Source organism: Argiope bruennichi, chromosome 3, assembly GCF_947563725.1.
Source record: "Argiope bruennichi chromosome 3, qqArgBrue1.1, whole genome shotgun sequence".
Taxonomy (NCBI): domain Eukaryota; kingdom Metazoa; phylum Arthropoda; class Arachnida; order Araneae; family Araneidae; genus Argiope; species Argiope bruennichi.
Window position 1 is genome coordinate 79,897,692 of NC_079153.1, and position 24,905 is coordinate 79,922,596.

The following is a 24,905-nucleotide window of genomic DNA, read 5'->3' on the forward strand; positions in this document are numbered from 1 at the left end:
TGCTCGTAGCACTTCTTTGTGGTATAAATTTCGGATATTTGTTTGCGGTGATGTGGTGGGTGCGGTAATGCTTCTTTGGCATTTTCGACTGCTTTTACTTAGTTGGATTGATCTTGCTTTTTTTTAGAAACATATGGTAAAATACATTTGTGGTAAATGAGAACAAGAAAAACAGAAAACTGTTGTATACATGTGCATAAGGATAATATTTCGTTACTGATTTATTTTTATTTAGATTTTCAGAGTCCCAAAGAGTGCATGATATAGACTCCTACAATTAAGTTCTATATCCATTTTATGATTGATGCTACAAGGCACTGTTGATGATCAGCTGTTATCAAACATTTTATTAATATTATATTAGGCAGTCAATTTTGATGAATTGCATGATATATATTATTTCAAAATAACTTTACTTGCACAATAAACATAGAGTATTCTAATTATGTTTAGTTGTGCTTACAAAATGTCAAAATTAATTAAATTTGACGGAATCAATCCAGATATTGAGACTGGCAATTTTGAGAAGTTTATTTGACTTTATGTTTTGATATTTCTTTCGAAGATGAAGAACGTTTGAAATTATTCGACCACTCACGTACATGCGCATTTATGGAATATCTGTGAGCCGTAAACTTTCATATGGAACAAAAATTGAAGTAATCAGACAAGTGATTACAGCTCTAGGACTGATCGTTTCAATTTTTTTAGATATATAGATGTTAAGGCACCTTAAGATTCTGGAGTTTACAAATAACAAAATTGAATAATAAATTTTAATTTTTTATTGATTTTTGTTTTATTAAAAGTCTATTCATTTCGAGTGCCGTATCTTTTGATTGAAGGTGTTGCATTTCCAAAAACTCTTCATCGGTTTTAATGTAACAAGAAAAGACGATATCTCCTTTTTTTTTTTTTTCAGTATTCCTACTGTCTTTATCATCAATTGACAAAATAACCTCAATCAAATGTTTTATTCTGAGCATTTTAGACGCAATTCATTGAACCAGCACATGCTATGGCTGTGCCAATTTTCGATTTCTCGAAAAAAATCTGTTTTTTGATGCCAGTTTTTGAAAAATATCGATATATCGAAATCATGATCATGAATGATAGTTCACGATAAATCACGATAAAATAAATCGGTATTCATCATTAATTTGCGTTTTCGATTTCGTTTTGATTATTGGTTATTGTTAATTTTTGTTCCTCTTCATTTTTTTTCACCTTCATACAGAATTTTTGTTAATATTTCTATAAATACTGTCATATTCTAATATATATAAAAGTACTTGTTTTAAGCATGTTAATTTTGGAAAAAATTGTTTTCTCTTCTCTAACTGAATGATACCATTATGGAAAAATAATTGCGGTTATCAGAAAGTTGTAGGCTGTCCTTTGTTTAATCGCTAAATATTCATCTTCAGAAATAAAAGCAAAAAGTATTCATTCAGATTAAATTCACAATTTTATTCGCAGCTTATTTTTCATACTGAAGCGTACTCGCATAAAAGAAAAGAAATTCCGTTATATTTCCGCTTTTGCCTAGCGGCTCGCGATAAATCGCGATACAATAAATCGATATTCACAACTAATTTACGTTTCCGATTTCGTTTTGGTTACCGGTTAGTGCTTATTTTTGCTGCTCTTCATTCTTATTGAATTTCATACAGAATTTTTGGTGATATTTCTATAAATACTGTCATATTCTAATATATAAAAACGCTTATTTTAAAGGTAATGTTATAAATTGTAACATACAGAGATTACTTTCGTATTTACACACTTTTTTAAAGGGGTTTTAACAGAATTATTTTCTAACTACATTTATTCAAAAGAAAAAAAAATATTTTTACTATATTAATTTATACTGCCTTTTATTTGGAGTCGTTCTGATCAATCAGTATGTTAGGAGATGCTATTTTTAACTTATAATTGCTATAAATAAATAATGATATCAGGATATATCGAAAAATATCGATATGTGTTGGACGATATATCGCGATTATGAATTTCCGTCATCACCCAGCCCTAGCACATGCAGTGTTTGTGTTCAAATGTTTAGTCATTTTCATCAAGAACTTTTGTATTTCAATTTCACACTTTTAAATCATTTCCCAAAAATCTAGCTTTTCTTCAGCAGTTTTTTTTATTATTATTATTATTTTTATTTTTATTCTGTTTTCACCTGCTTTCAAGTTAAGGAATTCAGGAACACGCCGATATCTAAAGGTTGCATAAAACTTCTGCAATTAGCATGTAAAAGCATGACTTATTTATTAAAGAACTTATTATTAACAAGATATACTATGTATGATAATTTAATGTTAATTGGTTTAGTTATATTAATGTCTCATTTTGAAACAACATTACGTCTATTTGGGACTAATCTCATAATTTTGAGTCGCAGTCAGACGACGAGAACATCACTTGAGTTAACACATCTCTCTCTAAGCTTTCACACTAATTTAATATTTTCAAGGTATACTATAATGAGCAACATTTTCATTTCATTGCCCAATTTTTTTAAGCAATCTGCATTAGTTTCATCTAAGTTAGTTAAGTTTTAGCATCAGTAAAGTTCCTTCGTTAGTTAATTTTTCAATGAAAAGCTGTGCCATCTTTAATATGCTATCATTGAACATATAGTATAATGTCGTTATAATACTTAATTTCTTAATGATTACTTCTTTGGTTTTTGTTTTGGAGACATTTTGAGAACCATTTAGAAACATGAATCGCACTTAAGCTCACAATATTTTACTTGATTTCTGTATCAGTGCAAAAGTATTTCATTCTTCGGCAATTTCACTGAAAAAGACAGAAGGCAACATTTTTTTAGAAGAGGGTTGCCGAGATTTAGTGATAATTGTGTATTACTTAGTCTTAATTGTAAACATTTATCTTGAAATATGGCAATAAACAATCCAAGGCATCGTTAACAATAAAGATCAAATCTTTTATCACAAGCAGTAAGGTGTAATAACCTTCTGGATTCGAAATACATGCAATAGAGCAATACAATAACATACGTGCGCTGCTTGCCAGGATCTCGTTCATTCGACCATCGTTTACTCTATGTAAGATTTAAAAAATCTCGAGCTATATGTTATAATGACCTATCCTTTGGCAAACCTGATGTATGGATAAAAGGAATACAGATTTACTTATTTGAGCTTGAAAAAACCGATCATATTGTATAAAATACATGCGACGCTACGCAGATTTTAATATTATTATTATTTGATTGCTTGTATCTGTGTTTTGTTTTGTTAAGTTTTTTTACTAACATTGAAATGAATTGGAATGGAAAGAGGAACGAGGGCAAAGCAACATACAAATGGGATATGCATTAAAGCAGTTTCTTTATATTAAGAATTTTAGACAGATAATCAAATAAAAATTGTCAGTCAAATAAATAGAGCTATTATAGAATTAAAAGTACTTTAAACTTTACTTAAAGTTAAAAGAACTTCCATTCATCTTTACCATTAACCAAATAATATTTATCCAGTTCTACTTTTTGTTTAAATATTTAATACATTGATTGATTAGGAATGAACAAGAGCCAATTCCGTTGAGTTGCACCGATTTCAGGTGGTGAAAATAAAAACGTATCGACTTTGGTATCCTATTCATTCAAATAAATAAGGAAAATGCATTCCGAAAACTATTTCGTAATGATTGACAATTTTGAAATCGCCATCTTAGGGTAAAAAGAATAAATAGCCTTCATATTTCTATAAAGAATTCGAAAATCGCAAAATACTTTCTTTTCTTATTCCTTATTCCCTATTTTTGCTTACCTGTTTTTATTTTGTGTGTGTGTGTGTGTGTGTGTGTGTGTGTGTGTGTGTGTGTGTGTGTGTGTGTGTGTGTGTGTGTGTGTGTGTGTGTGTGTGTGTGTGTGTGTGTGTGTGTGTGTGTGTGTGTGTGTGTGTGTTTTGTCATGTGCATTTGTATAGTTATGTGTCTTCAGAGTTCTTGCTACAACCATATATCTATCTAATTTTGTAACCAAGCAAAGCAATTCAGATTCATGTACCCAATATAGATCATTTTTCTTATTTTAAACAAATTTTGACGCTGGTAGGCAAGCGAGAACTAAGAAGCATCATTGCTCTCAGGGGTTGTGATTTGTTTTCCACTTCAACTCCACGACACTGTTTAAATAACCTTAAGATTTTACCACACGGAGTGGTGTTTCGTTATGTTATATTTAGATCTCAAAATGTTATAGATACTATTTCTGATGAGTATTTTCATAAGATTTAAAAAAAATTAAGAAATTAATACTTCCTGTTTAAAAAAAGTCAAAAATATGGGTCTCTCAAAATTGTATCTAATTAAAACCATGTCGATAAAAAATAATTTTACATAACTCATATTAATATGCTTTCTTAACAGATTATGAAAGAGCATACTTGTGAAATAACTCTACCCCCTCCCCCCTCCAAAAAAAACAGAGAAATGACGTTCAAAAAAAAATTCTCCCTTCTAAGGTATTCTTCTTCACAGCTTCTTCATGCAAATGAGAAACTTCAATTAATTATCGAAATTTAATTAAATCTGACCAGAGGTTTGGAATGTAATGAATAAAACTTCTTGAGAAAGCTGATTAAAGCAAAAAATTTTAATTTGATGACCTCATATTTTGTTACGAAGCTTTAGAATCTTTAGAAGAGTTTTAGCGAAAGAACCGGACGAAGTTATGTGTCATGGGATATTAATAAATTTCGAAATACTTATTGGTTTGCTTTAAGTAAGTTTTTTTTTTAATGCAAAAATCGTTTTTGACAATACAAAGCCGTATGAGATTCTACTTTTTTTTTTCCTTTAGCATAACGTTTTTTAATATGGCATTCTTTTTTTTAATTGCCTGCTAGATGATTGAAATTGAATGCATAGTTATGTCATTAAAATTCTAAATCCATGTCAAACTTTCGACCCTAAACCTCAAAGATTTGCGTATCGATTTATCTATATATTTGTAAGAGTATACAAAAGCGATAACGCAGAAATCCAATAATTTAGACAAATGAAATTTGGTAAGTAGTCTTGGCACCAAAAAGTGTATTTCAGTCAAATTTTGACCCTAATCGGTGGTAAGCAAAACACCCTACTCCATGCTGGGTTTTCTCCTGTGTACTGCGAAGCACTTATTGTATATGAGGCAATTGATGGGAGAACTTCCCGTTGGCTTTAATTTTATAACTAAAAAATCTTATACAAATGATTGAATTTGTTTTTTTAACTGGAATATAGTTAACTATTTAAGGACTAAATTATTTCTAACTGTCATATATACATACATTAAGTACAACAAACTAGGGGCCGCGGTGGCCTGATGGTAAGGCTTCGGCTTCGGAACCGGAGGGTTTCAGGTTCAAGACCCGATTCCACCGAAGAATCGTCGTTTAAGCTAGTATTGTGCACGTTAAATCCGTCGGGACTAAACGTCCTTCCGCTCGTGTGGTGTAGAAGTTTTGAGAGGAGTTGCCAGCTCAAGTGTCGTACTCGTTATCTGACCGCGGTTCAAAATTACGAGATCCGTCCCAAAATATCCCTAGTGTTGCTTTAAAACTAATATAACTAGAAAAAAAGTAAGACAAATTTACTGGGGTTTTATCCTTAAGTAGCTAACTTGGAGCCTCCTTTTACAGAATGGCTACATAATTATTGGGGCATCACTCCTTTTAAAGAGACATAAACCAAAGATAAAAATTATTAAAAGCAAGTTTGTTGTTTCTTATCGTGATCGAAGTTACAGAAAGAGAAGAAAACAAAATAATTAGATTTCGATATTTATATATCAACTGTTTCTTTAATACATTTTTGCTCTATCGTTCTAATCGATTTCGTTCGCAATTTGTGGAAAACGAAATTAAAAATTTGCCCCAAAATAATTTTTTTCCTATTTCCAAAACATTCCGTATCATATATACTAATACAAATTTTATTTAATTGTGATTAAATTAGAATGTTCAAGAAATTAAAATTGTTAATATCATTCTTTATATAATCATAGATACAATTAATCATTTTAAAAAACGAAAATTTATATTCATGTACATTGCCTTCTTTTTTTTATTTTACGTTTGAAAACATCAAAAAGTTACCACTTATTAATAAACATTTTATTAAGCTAATTGCGAAATAGATGAGATATTTTTTCAAAAATTAAATTTTCAAATTAATGTTATGTGATATTTTCATTTGCGAAATTTTTTGGTTGCTTAGAGTTACAAAAAAAACCTCTTGAATCCTAACATTAATTTCTGTTGCAAAATAAGAAATACAAATTTTTATAACACAATCAGGGTCAATTAACAAATTTCTGAGCACTAAATCAGAATACTTAATTCTTCTTTCTCTCCATTTCTCAAAAATGCTTTCTTTTTTTTTATTTTTAGTTTAATATATGATAGATGCAAAAAGCATCGATTAAAATGGCTATAAAATAAATTTGTATTTGCATTAATTATTAGATATTTTAGAATTTTATTTTAATTCTTGTCATTTTATGTCAAAGTTACATGAAACCACATTTAATTATTCTTGCCTAAACAAGCCATAATTTCCGTAGGCTTCGTCTTGCTATAAAAATTTTCATTACCTTCGTGTAAATTCTTAAATACTCTCATCAATTGTTCTTGTTCAGGACTTCAAGCACCTGAGAGATCTAAATTGTATGTTTAAGTGGCAGAATTTTTTTTTAATATCTATTATCAGGAAATATGTCGAATTCAAGTAATATTAGAATACTGGTTACTTGGAATTGCCGCTGTTGAGTCAAATCTAAAACTTTTCTAAACACTCACGGTTTACGCTGCCTATATAAAAGAAGGCATAAAGAGTGAATATTTTTTTTTATCTGTGACTGGACAAGACAGTACAGACAAACTGTAAAAGTGGACAACATTAATATTCCATTTAATTTATTTAACTGTAATATGTAAGTAATTATTAATAGTATATATTAATATGTAAGTAAATTTTAAAAACATTAAAGGACTTTTTCAAGGTAAGATTGAAAATTCTGTAGTGATAAGAAAGCATGACTTTCTTATTTCTTCAATACATACGTCCTTTTAATACGCCATGATCTACATTGGCTCTATTGAAAATTTAGACCTTATTATAAACTTCGAAACCTGAACCTAAACTAGATTCCAGTGTAATTAAAATTTCATTATATTCACGTTGTATGAATTTTTTTTCTAAACATTGCATGTACAAGTGCATTTTTCATTTTATTAGAATACTTTCTTTGCATCTCATGTTTGATAATTTCTGAAAGGGATATCGAATTTTTTTAAAGTTATGAAGACATGATTAGATTCGTAGAGAGTAAAATGAATATATTAAAAAAATTATACCTTGTTCCAAATGTTGCCTATGCGTTGCCAGAAATTATTTACATTTATGATTAAAAAATATTATTCTTCAACCCATTACTTATTTATTTTTTTTCTTTCTGACTTAAAGGGCATTGTGAAAATAATTAACGGCAAGCTCTCAGTTAATCATCCTATGATTAGAAAATTAATTTTGAGCAATATTTCTAAATCTTCTTATTTTATCCGCTACTGCTTTTTATTTCAATATAAAACTACACTATTCTTGATCCAGTTCTACTAATGAATTAAGCGCTGGGATGAATGTTAATGAAAAATATGATACATTTTTATTTTTTATTAGAAAATATTAATTAGGTTTTTAAAGGTGGGGGGGGGGAATCATATATCCTTAAAACGGAAAATGTTTATCTACAAAATTATTTAATAATGTAAGGGGGGTTTGTCCCCTTCTTTTTCTTTCTCGTATACGAAATATAGAGAAAGTTCAGAAATCGCCAAAGAAATTCGAAAAATCCCGAGTTCCAATTTTTTCGAATTTCTTTGACGATTTCTGTACTCCATGAGTTCGAAAAACTCATTTTTAAAAAATGTTCGTCTGTTTGCCTGTGACAAAGTTAACTCAAAAAACGCTTTGAGCTAGAAAAATGGAATTTGATATACATGCTTAAAACCAAATTTGCAGATTTATATCAAATTTTGAGCAAAATCCGTTCAGATGAAGTCGGTCTGTCCGGCTGTTCTTAAATGAATCAGCACGCTAACCTCAAAACAGAGAGAGCTAGATAGATAAAATTTGGTGCACAGATTTAATTACTTTAGTATAGACATTTACCAAATTTTGAGCGAAATCCAGGTAAAGGTGGACCGTTTGTCAGTCTGTACTTTCAGAAGTATATAAACACGATAGATAAAAAACGCAGTGACTTAAATATATTAAATTTGATACGTTATTTTCTGATTTTGACTGTAGTTTTATGTCAAGTTTTTATTTCAATCGGTTGGGAAGAACGCTTCTGAAATGCAAATTCGATCTTTGGATATTTTTGACAGCATGCTGGGAATTAATCGCCAGAATACTCGCCAAAGATCTCATAATGGATAAACTCCATTAAAAAATTTACTTTTAAAGCATTGTCAAATTCAGGAGCACTGAAACTTGTATCATTAAAAAGACATTTTTTTTTCCTTGTATACGAAATATATTAAGGGAAAATATTGTAATCGTCAAAAAAATTGAGACTCGAGATTTTGATTGAATCTTCAGATTGATTGAATCTTTCAGACCTCCTTGAGTCCCGAAATGTGTTTTTCTGAATTTTGTCTGTCTGTCGTTGAAAACGGTAACTCAAAAGCTCTTTGAATTAAACAGAGGAAAATTGATATGTGGTTTTTACACCTAAGTTGTATATTTCTATCAAATTTTGAAGGAAATCTATTCACACAAAGTTTGTCTGTCTTAGTACAAGGAAACACAATAACTACAGAACGTCAATGGCTAGATAGACAAATTTGTTACACAATTTTAACATCTAAAGTTTAGATACGAATCCAATTTTGATCAGATATGTCAAAGTCTGTCGGACGACAGGATATCTGTCGGTGTGTACATTCACATTTATAAAAGCGCAATAATGAAACGATTTAGATAAATGAAATTTGGTATATAATTTTGTTACTAATATTGCAGTTTCGTAACAAATTTGTATTTTAAAATGTCTTCAAAAAACAAATTATTCAACTTTTTTTTCAACCATAAGTTCAAAAATCTCATGTATAGGGGAGGGGATCTGAAAATAAAAGTCTTAGTATTTGTGGTGTTCATGTCCTTAACCAAATCCCTAATTTTTATGCGAAAGGGAAAGCGGATAACACCTTTATTTAGAAATATGCGAGAAAATTTCGTGTGGAAGACCATTCGCAGAGCCGATTAATTTTAAAGATAAATATATGTTAAGAAAGATAATAAAGATGAATTACGCATACTTTTTTAAAAAAAATTTAATATTAATTCATTTTTTTAAATATTGTAATATGATTTTAAAAATTCTATATGTGTTTAATAAATTGCTCGTTTTGCTATAAACAAAGGATTTTACCTTATTTGTCTGAAGTAATGGAAAAAGTTTGAGTATTTGTGAGATACCCGATCGTACTTCATTTTACCTGATGTGAAAACCAGAAATAATATTATCATCTCATATACAAATTTGAGAACATTTTCAATTTTAAAAATTTAAAATGCATAAGTTCCAATCTGACTATGTGTTATTCTTACTGACAATATCTGGTCTTTATTTTATATTTCCAAAACTTAACGGAAAATAAGTATATTTTTTTTTTATCTCATAATGCAATTTCGTTGAGTAAACTTTGAAACTTGAGAATTTTTCAGTAAGAATATTTTTTACGGTATCATATAAATTAGTGGAAATCAGGGACTTAATAATAAAAAAAAAGCCTTGACGTTAGGATTGCTGCACATAGGATTCGAGCTTTGATTTTCTACAAGTTCCACTATATATTCCGACCTGTCACTTGTTAGATGTGATGTTCTGGATAAAACGTCTTTACGGCTGATGCAGCACGTATTCACGTTTAATTGTATATCCAATTCCATTCTTAATTCTCATCCAATGCACTAAGTCCTTTTAATGTTGAAAACAAAGTTTTAAAACAAGTGTCTTATCAGAGAACAATGGTGACACTAGTGAGGACATTGCGACCTCCTTTTAAGGATGCGCCCTCCCCTCTCCATCAGGGTAAAAAATATCTTCTAGAGGAAATTTTCTTTGATGGAAAAATTCTCACTGTTTGCAACTTAGTTTTATTTAATCATAGACTTACGAGATTTACAGTATATGTATGAATGACTGAATTTCCGACGTATTAAAATATAAATACTCACTACTTAGTAAAGTAATACTAATTTAAATTTCATTATATCATTTTTTAATATTTGTTTTAGGGTTCAGATTGTCTGAAAAGATTTTTATTTTATTCCCGTTCACCAAAGCTCATTCTGCTCAAGCTCATTAATTTCTAATAGTACAATTTAAAGATCTGTATTGTTTTAAATGTAAGAAACCTATTTGCCATTCGGGAAAGCTAAAAATATTAGCCAGTGCGCTGCTGATTTAGATTTCCGTCTTTCTCAAAATGGTAGCTAACAATTCTTCCTTCTTTTAATTGGATTCTGGAATTTTGGCTTGCTTCTTTTCTTCGTTTGCTTTTTATAGATTTGTGGCCTTCGTATAAATTTAAATGAATCGCTTATTTAAATCATGCAATAAGGTTTTACACACACACACACCCGGGTTTTCCTTAAAGATTCGAAAACGAAGTTTATTGCTCACGGTGAAAGTATGGTGGCTGTGATAAGAAAATACTTCAACTTTATCTTCATAACAAATAAACAAAATCAAGTTTCGTTTTAGCGGAATGTTTGAAAAATTTGATGTCAGCACTGATCTTTCAGTATGTGAAAATTTAAAATGCTTATTTAAGCTGCTTAAACCTACTAAGTTTTACTTCAGAAATCTGTTTTTTATTGCAATTATCCGATTTTCTTCCTTGTATATTGAAAAATGTTTTATTCACATGTAATAGAAACATTCTTTTCTGTTTCTTTTCAACGTTCACTCTTTTTATTAACTCCAAAAATTGTAACATATTTATAATAGTAACAATCTTGACATGTTACAGTTTTACTCTAAACACGTTTCAGTTGTAGGAGTTTACAAAAATGTTAATCATTTTCGACAGAATATACAAAAATAAGAAAATATTCCCGTGCTATTTATAATTTATTTTATAAGCATCATCATTTTTAGCTTCTGATCGATTTTTTTTCCAGTTATCTTTGCACCACCTTGGGGTATGTTTTTTGTTTCTCAAAAAAAAAACCACTATTTATGCGAACTGACTGGGGGACTAATTATATTTTTTCCTCTTTTTTTTTTTTTTTTTTTTTTTTACATTAGGAATTTTGAAGCATCATTATCATTAATTGTTTGACACTTTTAGTTTCATGCAGGAGCTGAAAAAAATAATGAAAATAGACAAAATGGGTTTAGTTTATTACTTTTTCCCATAAATTTCAGTCATTTTTCAAAATTGTGTTACTATTAAAATACCTTTTCTAAACTTTTTATTAACAGAAATTGATGTATGTATAATTTATTGATATATATTAATGTATATGTGTATATAATGATATATATATAAAATATAAAATTGTAGTTTATCTGATCATGACTTACATTGATTAAAAATTCTGGAAAACATCCTAATTGTCAAATGTGTATGTATACTTTCTTGTAAATGAACATTTTGATCATTTCAAAATAATAAAAATGTCCATTCATATAAATTATAGTATTCACCTGCCACCTAAACAAATATATTGTTTAAAAAATGATAACTTGTTTTTAAATATCATTTCAAAAGAATTTTATTCTATTAAGTACTTTAAGGATGTCTTTTACCTGCAATATACATGACTATTAATTCTAAGAGAGTGAAAATTTTAATTTGAAATTGGTTCACTTAGATTTTTTTAAAGAAACAACCAAACTGAATTGAAAGTATACTGTTTTTTTTGTTTTGTTTTGTTTTTTTTTATTTAAGAATATTATAATAACACACTGAAATTTCAACTGTAAAATAGCAAGAAAAAAACAATTCGTTTGCAATTCTAAAAATCATTGTAAATTATTTTAACTTAATTGCCTAAAATACTATGTTTTGATTATATACAGAATATTTATTCTTTAATTTGAATATAACTTACATGCTATAAAATTAAATAAAATAATATTTCATACAATTGTGAAAAAAAAAAAAAAAAACTGCCTAATATGATGATTATGTAGTGAGGAAATGTTTTTGAAAAATTATTTTTAAAAAATTCCTCAATTTTAGGTCTTTGCCAAGAACCTTGTCTCAATGGTGGTCGCTGCATTGGACCTGATCGATGTGCCTGTGTTTATGGTTTTACTGGCAGAAGATGTGAAAGAGGTAATAAAGCAACTTTAAAGATGATTACATCATAAGAAATTCTACCTTAATTAGTTATTTTTAATTTGTATGCACTGAAAAGGTAGAATTTAACATCAAATATCATAAAATAGTTCAATAATGAAATATTCATATTTAAAATATTTCAATGAAGGATATGAACTGGATTAAATTTTGTGTTTAAAATGTATATATGATATTTATGTTTGTGTCTTATTTCAAATTACAATTATAATTCATTTTTTTCCCTACAATGTCTTCTTTTACTTAAGGTTTGCAAAATTCTAAATTGGTGGGACTGATACATTCACCTTTTTTCAACAGCCAATTCAAAGTTCCAGCTTTTAAATTATATTTAGCATTTGATTACCACCACTGACTTACCAAATCAGCGGTGGTAGTCAAGAATAGTTATAAATTAATACATGAATCATTGACTGATACTTGACCAATTGGTCCTCTGGTCTACTTTTACCTTTTTTTTTTTTTTTGACATTTTTGAATATTTTCCTTTTTTTTTAAATCAATTATTTAGATAAAGAAATTTTACAAATGTCTGTCTTTCCTTTCAACCCTTAAGAAATATCTTTTGCAACTCTGTTAATTTCTGATCTTTGAGCATATTATATGAAGTATTCCTACACCAGTTTATCTTAAATGCTGCTTTTAATATTAGCAAGTCCGATTTTATTTAGTACATTTATATCATTATTTTTAGCAATACCTTTAAACGTGTTTCTATTCTCCAGATTATCGTACTGGGCCTTGTTTTCGAAAAGTGCAGAACCAATTTTGTGCTGGCCAGCTGACTGGTGTTGTGTGTACTAGGCAATTATGCTGTGCTACTGTTGGTGTTGCCTGGGGTCATCCTTGTGAACAATGCCCTGCTAAACTTGATTGTGAAAGAGGCTTTATTACAAATATACAATCCAGAAGTTGCCAAGGTGCATAATTTTAAGTCATTTTTAAGTATTGAATGTGTATAAAAAGTTCTGTAAAAGTATGTTCAATAATATTTTTTAAAGAAAAAATAGGAATATAGCTAATTGCATGAAAAATTTTTCAAAAATGTTACTATTTGTTCTAACAATAATTATTTCTGGATTATAATTATCTAACTTGCCTACTTGACAGCTTTTTATATCCAAAATAATTTATTCCCTTTATTAACATTGTATCATATTTTATTTTATAACTTTTTCTTTAATTTTTAAATATTTTCAGTGGCCATACGACAGCTTAAATTCTATAAATCTACTTATATCTTTGAAAGAATAAAGAATTGTTAAAAAAAATTTTAATTGAAAAAATTAGTGATATTTTTTTTAATGAAAATAATTTGATTATAAATTATTTCTTCGATACCATTAATTTTTACTTCTTTTCATATTATACTATTGTCTTCAAATTTTGTAAATTATCTTTTAATAAATATCTTCTCAGTATATTATTTTATATGATTTATTTGGCCTTTGATAATTTACTTAATAATCCTGTAAGCTGATAGTTCCCTGTATAAAGTTTTATGTGTTTGTTTTTTTAATTCATTTCATTTCAATCTTCCTAATTTATTTAGAAAGTAATTTTAAAAAATAAAATTAATAATAAATTAAATAATAGATAATAAAAATAAATAATAGAAATTAATAATAAAAAAAATTCACAAACATGCATAGAAATTTCTTTCCTTAGCTACCAAGATGTTTAATTTGCGTCTTTGTTAGAAATAATTATGAAGGCTTATTAATCTTTATTAAAAAGCAATTTTTTTCATAGATGTTGATGAATGTGAAGCTATACCAGGAATTTGTGAAAATGGAAAATGTATTAATTCTATTGGTTCGTTTCGATGTGAATGTGATGCAGGATATTTGTATAATGAAGAAGTTGGTTCATGTGAAGGTAAAGTATGCAGCGTTTTGAACTTACAACAATTGAATATTTACCTTTTTCTTTCAAGTTGCATGAAAAGCACTTTCTTTGAAAAAATCAATCAAATCTTTGTATTTAAATTTGTATTAATGTACAAATATAAATAAATTGTACAGAAAAAAAGAAATTCCTATAAAAGAAATTATTTAATAATTTTTTAATTATTCTTTAATAATTTTTTCTTTCTTTTCATTTTTCTTAATGAAGTAAATAAACTCTAAACTAAAAACCTATATCAGTTTTTGCCTTAATTTTGAATATATTTTGTCAGATCATATTTTGAAAATTTGAATGTGAAAAATTTGTTATAAAATCTTCAAATGATTCTATAGAGCATTAAATAGGTAATAGGTTCAAATTATTCTATAGCATTAATAGGTTTGTCTATTTATTTTTCAGATGTTAATGAATGTGAAAAGCATTCTGACTTATGTACACATGGCAGATGTATCAATACAGAAGGTAGTTTCAATTGTCTTTGTGATTATGGCTATGTTCCTGCTCAAAATCAGCAAGCATGTCTTGGTAAGAATAATGAAATGAAATAAATATTCCTGAGAATTATATATATGAAAAAAATATGTGCTAAAATTTTTTTAACTAATATAGTGTTAGTGTATTTAAGTTATATTATAAATATTTATAAATAATATAAATATTATAATTATATAATATAAATATTTAAAAACTTTATGAGTAAATATGTAAATGGTTAAAGAATAAATAGTATTGCATTTTGTATTCATTTATGTACATGTAATATATTTTGTATCTTTTTTTCCAATGTGAATTTTTTCCAATAAATTATAACTTAATGTGTGAAAAATGGTGTTGAATTTTAACTTATTTCTGGAATAAATGTTCATTTTATTTTTTAATTTGCAGATACCCGTCAAGAAAACTGTTACATAGATCTAATTAATGGCCAGTGCAAAAATCCTTTATCTGTTCGTTTGTCAAAGGTTGAATGCTGCTGTGGTGAAAATATGGGCAAAGGATGGGGAGCACAACCTTGCCAAGCTTGTCCTCTACCAGGATCTAGTAAATCATTTTTTTCTTTTTCTGTATAATTATTTTGTTTCTGATTTCAAGACTTATTTTGTACTGAAAGTATATTTATTTCTGTAGATATATATGCATGTTCATGTTTTACTAATATATGAATTTATTATTTTTCTATAAAAATCTCAAGCAAAGTAGGAAAAAAATTTATTTGATTTGATTAATAACTTTCAATTTTTTTGCATTGTTCAAAGAGAAATGTTTATCGGTGATAATGAATAGAAATTTATTGAATCTAATGATATATTTTCAAGCTATATTTTCCTTTAAGATAAAAATGTAGGAAAAAAAAATAAGAATGCAAAAATTTCTGTAAAAAGAAAAGTTTTTTTTTTCTTTTCTTTTTTTACTACTTATTGCAAATATAGATTAGAAAAAAATTTTGAATTACATATCCTTTCCTTGTCAATACAAAGATTTAATATTAAAAATAGATTTAAGAAGTCTCTTTATTGCTTATATTATCAATAGAATTAATTCAAAATTAATTGTAAAGCTTAACTGGGCATCAGTCTTCTTCACCATGGATTCTTCACCAGAAACTTGTTCAAAATAACGAAATGTTGTAAAACGAAATATTTTACACTCTACCTAGGCTACTAGTCCATAGAATACCTGAATTCCAAATATTATTTAAATGCTTAAAGTTATTTCATTAATACTGTTCCTAGTATAATCTCTTTTGCTGTATATTATATATGTGTACACAATAAAAGTTTTATTACATATTATTTATATTATAATTGCATTTATTCATGTAGAACTGTACAGTCAGCTATGTACTGCTGGTGTTTTACTTGACATCAACGAATGTGATTTGCGACGAGATCTTTGTGAAAATGGGAAATGTATCAACACACCATCTTCATACCGTTGTGAATGTGACAAAGGATTCAGATCTACAAATAATGATAAAAAATGTCTTGGTAAGGGATTTTTATTAATTATTAGATTAATAAAAATTTATTTAATTTACTTTAATAAAATTAATTAGTCTATAAATATCAAAATGTAACAGAATCACTTAATTAGCCTAACTTGCAAAATTTACGCACTTAACTAGTCAAATGATATTTGATATTGAGAATGCAGTAAAATTTTCCTCATTTAGAACACTTACAAGGAAGTGTTTACAAATGTTTTTCAGTTGTGGTATTGTCAAAAATCTATATTAATGATATATTGCTATGCAGTATATTTAATATACTATCTAACTACTATCTTTGTAATGTTAATATATTATTAATATATAATTATACTGCCTTCTTAAAAACTAATTGTGCATCAGAATGAGTTTTCAAAATATATATGTTATCTCATGTAAGTTTATATCGAAATTGATCATTAAAGATTTTGCAAACTATTGCATTTTTAGATATTGACGAATGCCAAAATGCTACCTTGTGTCAAGGTGGAAGATGTATAAATTCTGTGGGAAGTTTTACTTGTATTTGTCCAACTGGCTATGATTTGACATCGGATGGGACAAAATGCACAGGTTTGTGAGCAGAAATTTTTATTTTATAATTTTTTTTGTGCAAAAATTAGCTATAGAAAAGTAAATAAAAATTCTGTAATATTTTTTTTTCTATAAACTAATATCGTATGATATAGAATAATTATTTTATATATGTTTTTTTTTTCAGTTTTGTACCTCTTTTTTTACATACATAAAATTTATGAGGATTTTTTTTTTTTCCCATTTTTAATAATTTATCCTTACAATCTTCTCTAAAAAACAGACTGAAAAAAGTGCCTGCAGTTTTTAAGTCTTTTTTTTTTTTTTTTGAGCAATGAAGTTTGCACTCATTAAAGCAAGCACTCATTTTTTACAAGTGTGATATGGATATATAAAGCTATTTAGTTCTATATAGTTTACATTATTTTACCTTTAATATTATTTTTAAAATATTGTTGTTCGAAATCTGCATGATAGAAATCCCTGAAAACGCTAATGGAATACAGTTTTAAAAATTGTAAGTCATAAATCTAACAAAGCAAAATAACAAAAGATTGAATAAATTTTGACATTTTAAAAATATTTTCTTTTAATTCAATTTTTAATTTTTTCAATTTACCTTTAGAAACCATGAAGAAAACTGTATATTTATTTTATTCTATTCTATAGATCAAGATGAATGTTCCATAACAGGCATGTGTGCAAATGGCATCTGTGTGAATGGAGCTGGTTCTTTCACCTGCAGGTGCAAACCTGGTTTTACTCTTTCTCCAACTAGACAATCTTGCATTGGTAAGGAGTAGATACATATGGTTATTTTTCTTTCTTCTAATGTTTTATTATTATTATTATTATCATTACTTTGAATATAAATGTCTGGATTTTATGTTTCAAAGTTGTTGTCTTTTTAATAACAATTAATTAAAAAATTACATATGCTTTTATTTTATTCAATTTGCTTATAAAAATACTTAGTTTAATCCTTTGATATAACTTGAGAACTCTTACTAAATTTATATTGAATATGTGTTTAAAAAATTTCTAGAAATCTTTTATTTACAATTAAATGAAATTTTTTTTTATAATACTGAGAATTTTGAGCTGATTCTGTTGAATAAGAAATGTAGGTTTTAAAGCAGTAACAACTAGAAATCTATCATCTAGTAATAATTTAAAGTGTATTATAATTGATAAAGCAACAAAATTTGGTATAATTTAATCCATGAATCTTTGACCTGTCTTGTATTGAGCATGGCAATTCTATATGGAATAAGAAGATTAATCCCTAATTAAGAGAAAGAAGCTACAAAAGATAATACTATATTGAAATGACTTTTGAAATTATAGATTGAAGTATAAATGTGTTACCATTTCATCTTTGCGCTTCTAGAATTTTTTTTACTATTTTCCTCATTTGAATTAAATCTTAATTAATAACTCAAAATTTTTAATTCCATCTTTAAATGATTACACTGAATATTCTACATCTTTTTTATTAAATTTTATGTGTACAAATAATTTATAGTTCTGCTAGAAATGCATCTTATTTTGATAAATCATTTGAAAATCTTGAAACATTTTATTAATACTTTGCTAATTAAAATATGTTTTACATCTATCTGCATTAGTACTAAATGCAATGAAAATTCCATTTAGATATTGATGAATGTAAAGAAAATGGGCGTATTTGCTTAAAAGGAAGATGTGTGAATATACCTGGGTCATACAAGTGTGAATGCCAAAATGGTTTTGTTTTGTCACCTGATGGAGACTACTGTTTAGGTAATGCATCGTATTTAAAATCTGTGTGCTTTAAATTATCCTGTAAGCTTACTATGAATTAAAGTCTTTAAGAATTTTATTTCAACTATAAAATATGATATTTGAGAGTATATAAACTATAACTTTTAAATACAAGAAAAATTTATGACAATATTGAAATATTTTAATTGACAAAAATTGAAAGGATTATGTAGTATAGAAGCATACATTTTACTTTAACTGCCTCTGATCAATAGTTGTAAAAAATTCAAGTGATTAATATATACTGAGATATCTCTTGAAATTTATTTTAATATTAATTATAGGCATTTGTTCACCACATTAATATAATATTGTATATGGTTAAGATATCAAGACTTGTCCGTATAAATAGAAACTTTCAATAAATGAGACAGCAATTACCACACAAAATATAAAACTTAATGATTATCTACAACTTTTGATTTTGTGTAGGATTACTGTGTCCAGCAAGAACATATAGGTACTGTGAGAGTGATAAATCCTGGAGACAAAGATGTCTTCAAACACAGTCAATATTAAGTAGATAGGAGTAGTCAATGGAAAGAAGTATGTAGTGAAAAGTCCAGGGGGAGATCCCAGATTGGTTAGAAAGTATTTGCATCTTGGTAGTAGTTTTATCACACTGAGAATTGCCCTTTTTTTGTGTGATTTAACTGATAACTCGTTTAAATAAGACTATTTTAAATGTGTATGCAGAATAATTATCTTTTCCAAATGAGAAAAATAGGATTTTTTATCTTATAATTCCATGGCAAGGTGAGAGGTAATTCAAAAGGTTTGAGAAATTTTCTACAAAATTACAAAGGATCACTTTAAGATCTTATCTCATAAATACATTAAAATTTTCCTTTAGTAAAATATTATGATTTTATTTTGCCGCATCACAACTGTAGTTTTAATTTTTTTCATTAAAAATATTTGAAGAAAATAAAAACTTGGCTGTTTCATGTTAATCTATAAATAAATTCAGGAAGATATTTTTTTAATGTAATATTCCAGCCGTTTTAATCGTTTTATAATTTTCAGCTCTCATACAAAAAAAATCAAAATAAGAAAAATATATACTTATTATTTTTTAATAGTAACAATTCAAATGCTTTATAAATATAATGAATTGAAGTAATTCCTTTTTTTATTCCTTCCAACTTGACTTTAAACGTAGTGGCTCTCTTATTAGTATGTGCATCTCATTCAATAGTATTTGAACTTATTAATAAGCTTTTAGAACTTCTGCAGATTTAAATCTACTCTCTGTAAGAATCCTTTTATAGAATTATTGTGCTAATTCGGCTACTATACAAATAATAGTTCATTCAGTATTATTATATCTGCACTCTGATGTTTGACTGTAGAATATATTTTATTAATTTTGGTCTATTTCACAAAGAAAAACTGTTTTTGACTATCATTATGTTATTTAAAAAAATGATAAGTATTGCAGCAACTTGTATTTTTAAATGAGATATTTTAATTCTTTATTTATTTGAAATTTTAAAAATTTATTACTGTCATTTTAAAATTATTTTTTAGATAATTAACACATAACTTTTTTAATAGATAGAAATGAATGTGAAGAAAAGGGAATGTGCCTACATGGAACATGTGTTAATGGGGATGGAAGTTTTAAATGTATATGCGATCCTGGATATAAATTATCACCTGATGGACATTTTTGCATTGGTAAGATAACTATTACTGAATACTGTTTGTCAGTAATGAAGTAGAAATTTATAAATCCTTAATTATGATTGCTTTGGCATATATAAAACTTTGAATTATTCTTCTTTTGTAATACTTCTGAGAAAAGGAATAATAGATATTTGTTTCATTTTGCTTTTTAGATTTTTTATCATACTTGAATAACTATTTAAAATGTGATATTGATTAATTATTCTTATTGGGTCATAATTTTTGAATAATACACTTCTAGTACAATATGTATTACTTTCTATTCAAAAATCAACGTATATTTTTAAACATAAATATAAATTGTATTATATTCATTTTTATATATTGAGTTTAATCATTTTATTTTATTCGCTGTTATAGATATCAATGAATGCTTAGAAACACCTGATGCATGTGTTAATGGAAAATGTGATAATACAGATGGAAGCTTCCGGTGCACTTGTGCAGATGGATTAACAATGAGTCCTAATGGAAGAGTTTGTCAAGGTGTGTGCCACAATTAAGATACTATAGTTTTTTACAATTTTGTAGCATTAAATTACTTTAAGTTCAGTATATTTTTTTTTTCTAAAAGAAAGACTATTCACATTTTTTTAGTTATTACTTTATGTATAAAATCATTCATATGTTTCTTATTTTTTGCAAAAAATTTTGTAATTATGCTAGAAAATTTCAGTTGTTTTTTTCAGAAAAATATTCAGAATTTAATGAAAAAAATAAGCTTTGTTTCATTAAGATCTCTGAAATATTTTATAATATTGTATCTAAAAAAAATATTAATCATTTGATGTGAATTTGCTATAAAAATAGGGCAATTTATAATATCTATTTTCTGTCTAATTTATATATATATATATATATATATATATATATATATAACAAAAATTTATTAGTTTTTCTTTTTATTGATTCTAAAATTGAAATAAAGAATAGATGAAAAATTGAATTATAAATATCACTTGTATTATTCAACATAGCTTTTCAGTTCTCTCTCTCTCTGTGTGATCAAATATGTAAGTCAGAAATATCAATAAATTATTGTTCTTCCACTCCCATCCCCTTAAAAGAATTATTTACTGTAAATACTTTCTTCCTATGAAGGCTTCTAAAACTATTAGTTGGATCCATTCTGACATTCTGTATCTTTTTTTTAAAAAAAGTCTAATTTAAAGTCATTATTTATCATTGAAAAAAAAAAATTTTTTTTTTCAGATACTCGAAGAGATTACTGTTTCTCAACTTACAGAAATGGCGAGTGTAGTAATCCATCTTCTATGAGTGTGACAAAATCAGCTTGTTGTTGCGCTAATAGAGGATCCATGACACCTGCTTGGGGCATACAATGTGTTCCTTGTCCTGCTTTAGGATCAAAAGAATTTCTAGATCTTTGTCCTAAAGGGCCAGGTTCAGGTCAAGTTGATGGTAAGTGTTTGTTTTAATAATTCATTCCTTAAAATCTTTTTTTTAATAAGTACAAACACCAAATCATTTATTTTTATACATACTTATGCATACTATACAATCTTTTATCTGGGGCTGTTACTTTTGTTATATTAATATTTATACAACTTAATGTAAGTAGTTTCACTCAAATCTATTACTGAACTTTTTAATTCTTGAATTTATCAGTTTTAATCAGGCATTTCAATTTTGCTTACAGACATTAATGAGTGTATAGTTTTCCCCAACATCTGTCCAAATGGAGCTTGTGAAAATCTAAAGGGAAGTTATAGATGCATATGCAATCGTGGTTATCAAGTAGATGCAACTGGAAAAGTTTGTTCAGGTGAACTTAATACAATTTATTTTGATGGAGAATTTTTTTTTGAAGCATTTGTAATTTTATTTTTAAAAATGCTCATTTTGCATTTGTGGAATGTTTTTTTTTTTTTTTTTTTTTTGAATATTTCCATTTTAATATATTTTCTTTCGAAATATATTCTAATATTAGATATTAAAATCTATTAGTAAAACAACATTTCTAAAAAATGACCTTATTAAAAAGGGTTTTAATTTCTTTTATTTAATATGGCTTATTCAACTTATATATATCATGAAGTTAAAAATGGAAAATTAAAATTTTCAAATCATGAAATTATATGTTAAATATTTATTTAATTAAACATATAGACTCTATAATGCTATTAGAGATCAATTATCAATTTATATATTTTAATTTCATTACTAAGGTTTTGTGATTTCTGAAAAAATTAAGCAAATTGCATTTGGTTGTACAGTAGTTTTATCATTTAAAATTGAATCTTTAAAAAAGTAGTATTAGAATTTTTTATATTGTTTTATAAAAATAGATATATTTCTTAAAATTTCTACATTACACAACTGCTTCCATGTATTATTCAATAAATGCTAATTTTTCCTTCCTTATCTGAGTATTAAAGCATTTTTTTATTTATTCTTTTCACTTATTTCTGAGAGAAAAAAAGGTAATAATTTATAAATTCAAAATAAATTTAGTTTTTGCTAAGTGAGAGGGGTTTTTTCCCCCTCTCTTTGATGTGTTGTGAAGAATATTTATCAAGATATTTTACTTTAATTTATTTAAGAGAAAAATGGCATTTTGTCATGAAATGCTTAAATTTATTTAAATATACATAGTGAAAAATTTTATTTTCAAATTCATAATTTATATTACTTTTCAGATATAAATGAATGTGCTGTCAACCTCTTACTTTGTGACAATGGGCAGTGTAGAAATACACCTGGCAGCTTTCAATGTACTTGTCCAACTGGATATAGACATAATGTTCTGACCAATACATGTGATGGTAGGTAAACAGTATCTGCTATATCTCTGAAGAATATTGAAATGCCCTCAAACAGCAAATGGTAGCTTGCTAAAAATTATTTTAGAAATTTCTGCTGATTGCTTTCAGTTTTCAATTTTTATTTCAATCGTTGAATTTGTTTTCAACTTATTCTGAAAAATAGAATATCAACTGGTTAACGAATATGAATTTTTGTCTTTATGTGATTTTAATAAAATCAGAAATGAAATTTCATATGACAAATATTATCAAATATCGTTTTAAAATCTTTTGAGAAAAATATAGAAATAATGCTTTCAAATTGATAATAATACAATTAATTCACATAGTTCTGATTTAAATGTAATTTTAATATTTATTTTGGTGTAAAAAACTAATTGATATCTTAAAGACTTATTTTGTTTAACTTTCATTCAATCAACAAATACAAGATCTGTTTCGAAAAAAATCTAGAGAATACAATTTTTATACAAATTAAGAGTAAATAATCTTTGTGCTAATTAATCTCTAAATCGATAAATTGATATTAAATTATTTACAAAAACATCAGAAATGAGGAATTTACATATTCAATGAATAATTAAAAAGCTATGTATTTAAACATATTTAAATGCATATGCTTGTGAAGATTTTCTAACTTATATTATTCTCAATGATGTGCTAAATAAATTTTTATTATTGTGCTCATTTAAAAAAAAAATTTTTTTTTAGTTCCTACTTACTGAAACTTATATTACTAGGCTTGAAATTATACATATAAAGAAAAGAATCTAAATTGTTACAAAATGAAATTATTATATTAAATTCTCTCTTTTTTATAAATATAAATTCCTTGTTAATACTCCTGAGTTTTTTTTAGCAATCTTAGATAAATATTTTGTTTTATGAATCAGATATTGATGAATGTAAAGAAAAAGGTGCAGAAATATGCATTGGTGGAACATGCTACAATACTCTTGGGAGCTATCGATGTGAATGTGAAACGGGCTCTGCCTTGGATGCATCAAGGAATATATGTATTGGTAAGCATGCTGGTAGCAAATTCGTTTTTTAAAATGTATTAAAATTCCATTTTTAAAATGTTCCTATGTCACATGTGTTATGGTTCTTTAAAACCTAATCAGAAATTTCATCAATATTAGTTTCATTTCAAAATATCCGCCTGTGTCTAATTTTACTTTCTTGTGTACAAAGTATAAACAAATATTGTATTTATTCAGACTGAAGATTTTGACGAATCTTTATGTTTTAGACCTTTCCGAGATTGAAAAACATATTATTGGCATTATGTCTTGTCTATATTTGACAAAGATAACTCAAAAGCGTTTTTAACTGAATTGATGAAATTTGATATATGGTGTTTACTTCACATTTGTAGATTTTTTTTATCAAATTTTGAGCAAAATCTAGTCAGAGAAAGTTTGTTTTGCTTGTCTGAATATAAATTAGCATCATAATTACAAAATAAAGGAAACTAGATGTATAAAATTTTGTACACAGATTTAACATCTCAAGTATAAATAACTATAAAATTTAGAGTCATATCCATCAAGGGATTGACTTTATGTCAGTTTGTACTTTCACAAGAAATTTAAACACAATATCTCAAAAATACAATGACAAATATATGACATTTGGTACGGGATTTTGTGACTATGAATGTAATTATGTGCCTAATCTTGATTTTATTAGATTGAAAACAAGGCACCTGAAACACAAATTAGATTTTCCAATATCTATTGCTAAATATCAAGGATAAATCAATAAAAAAAATCACTTAGGATTACAATACAGATT

At 26.7% G+C, this 24,905-nt stretch overlaps 1 protein-coding gene across 2 annotated transcripts in view; it reads left to right on the forward strand.

Annotated features, from left to right (window-relative positions):
* Positions 1 to 24,905, forward strand: part of LOC129962517 (fibrillin-2-like) — a 286,239-nt gene that overhangs the window by 219,488 nt on the left and 41,846 nt on the right. Inside the window, exons 4-18 of one of the 2 annotated variants that reach the window (XM_056076268.1) lie at positions 12,282 to 12,377; positions 13,127 to 13,321; positions 14,154 to 14,279; positions 14,709 to 14,834; positions 15,195 to 15,350; positions 16,133 to 16,297; positions 16,747 to 16,869; positions 17,500 to 17,622; positions 18,487 to 18,612; positions 20,191 to 20,313; positions 20,683 to 20,808; positions 21,535 to 21,744; positions 21,983 to 22,108; positions 22,983 to 23,108; positions 24,002 to 24,130. In XM_056076268.1, the coding sequence (XP_055932243.1) occupies positions 12,282 to 12,377; positions 13,127 to 13,321; positions 14,154 to 14,279; positions 14,709 to 14,834; positions 15,195 to 15,350; positions 16,133 to 16,297; positions 16,747 to 16,869; positions 17,500 to 17,622; positions 18,487 to 18,612; positions 20,191 to 20,313; positions 20,683 to 20,808; positions 21,535 to 21,744; positions 21,983 to 22,108; positions 22,983 to 23,108; positions 24,002 to 24,130 (2,076 nt within the window). Of the gene's footprint in view, positions 1 to 12,281; positions 12,378 to 13,126; positions 13,322 to 14,153; positions 14,280 to 14,708; positions 14,835 to 15,194; positions 15,351 to 16,132; positions 16,298 to 16,746; positions 16,870 to 17,499; positions 17,623 to 18,486; positions 18,613 to 20,190; positions 20,314 to 20,682; positions 20,809 to 21,534; positions 21,745 to 21,982; positions 22,109 to 22,982; positions 23,109 to 24,001; positions 24,131 to 24,905 lie in introns of those variants that run through there. The other variant, XM_056076269.1, reaches the window with a different exon arrangement.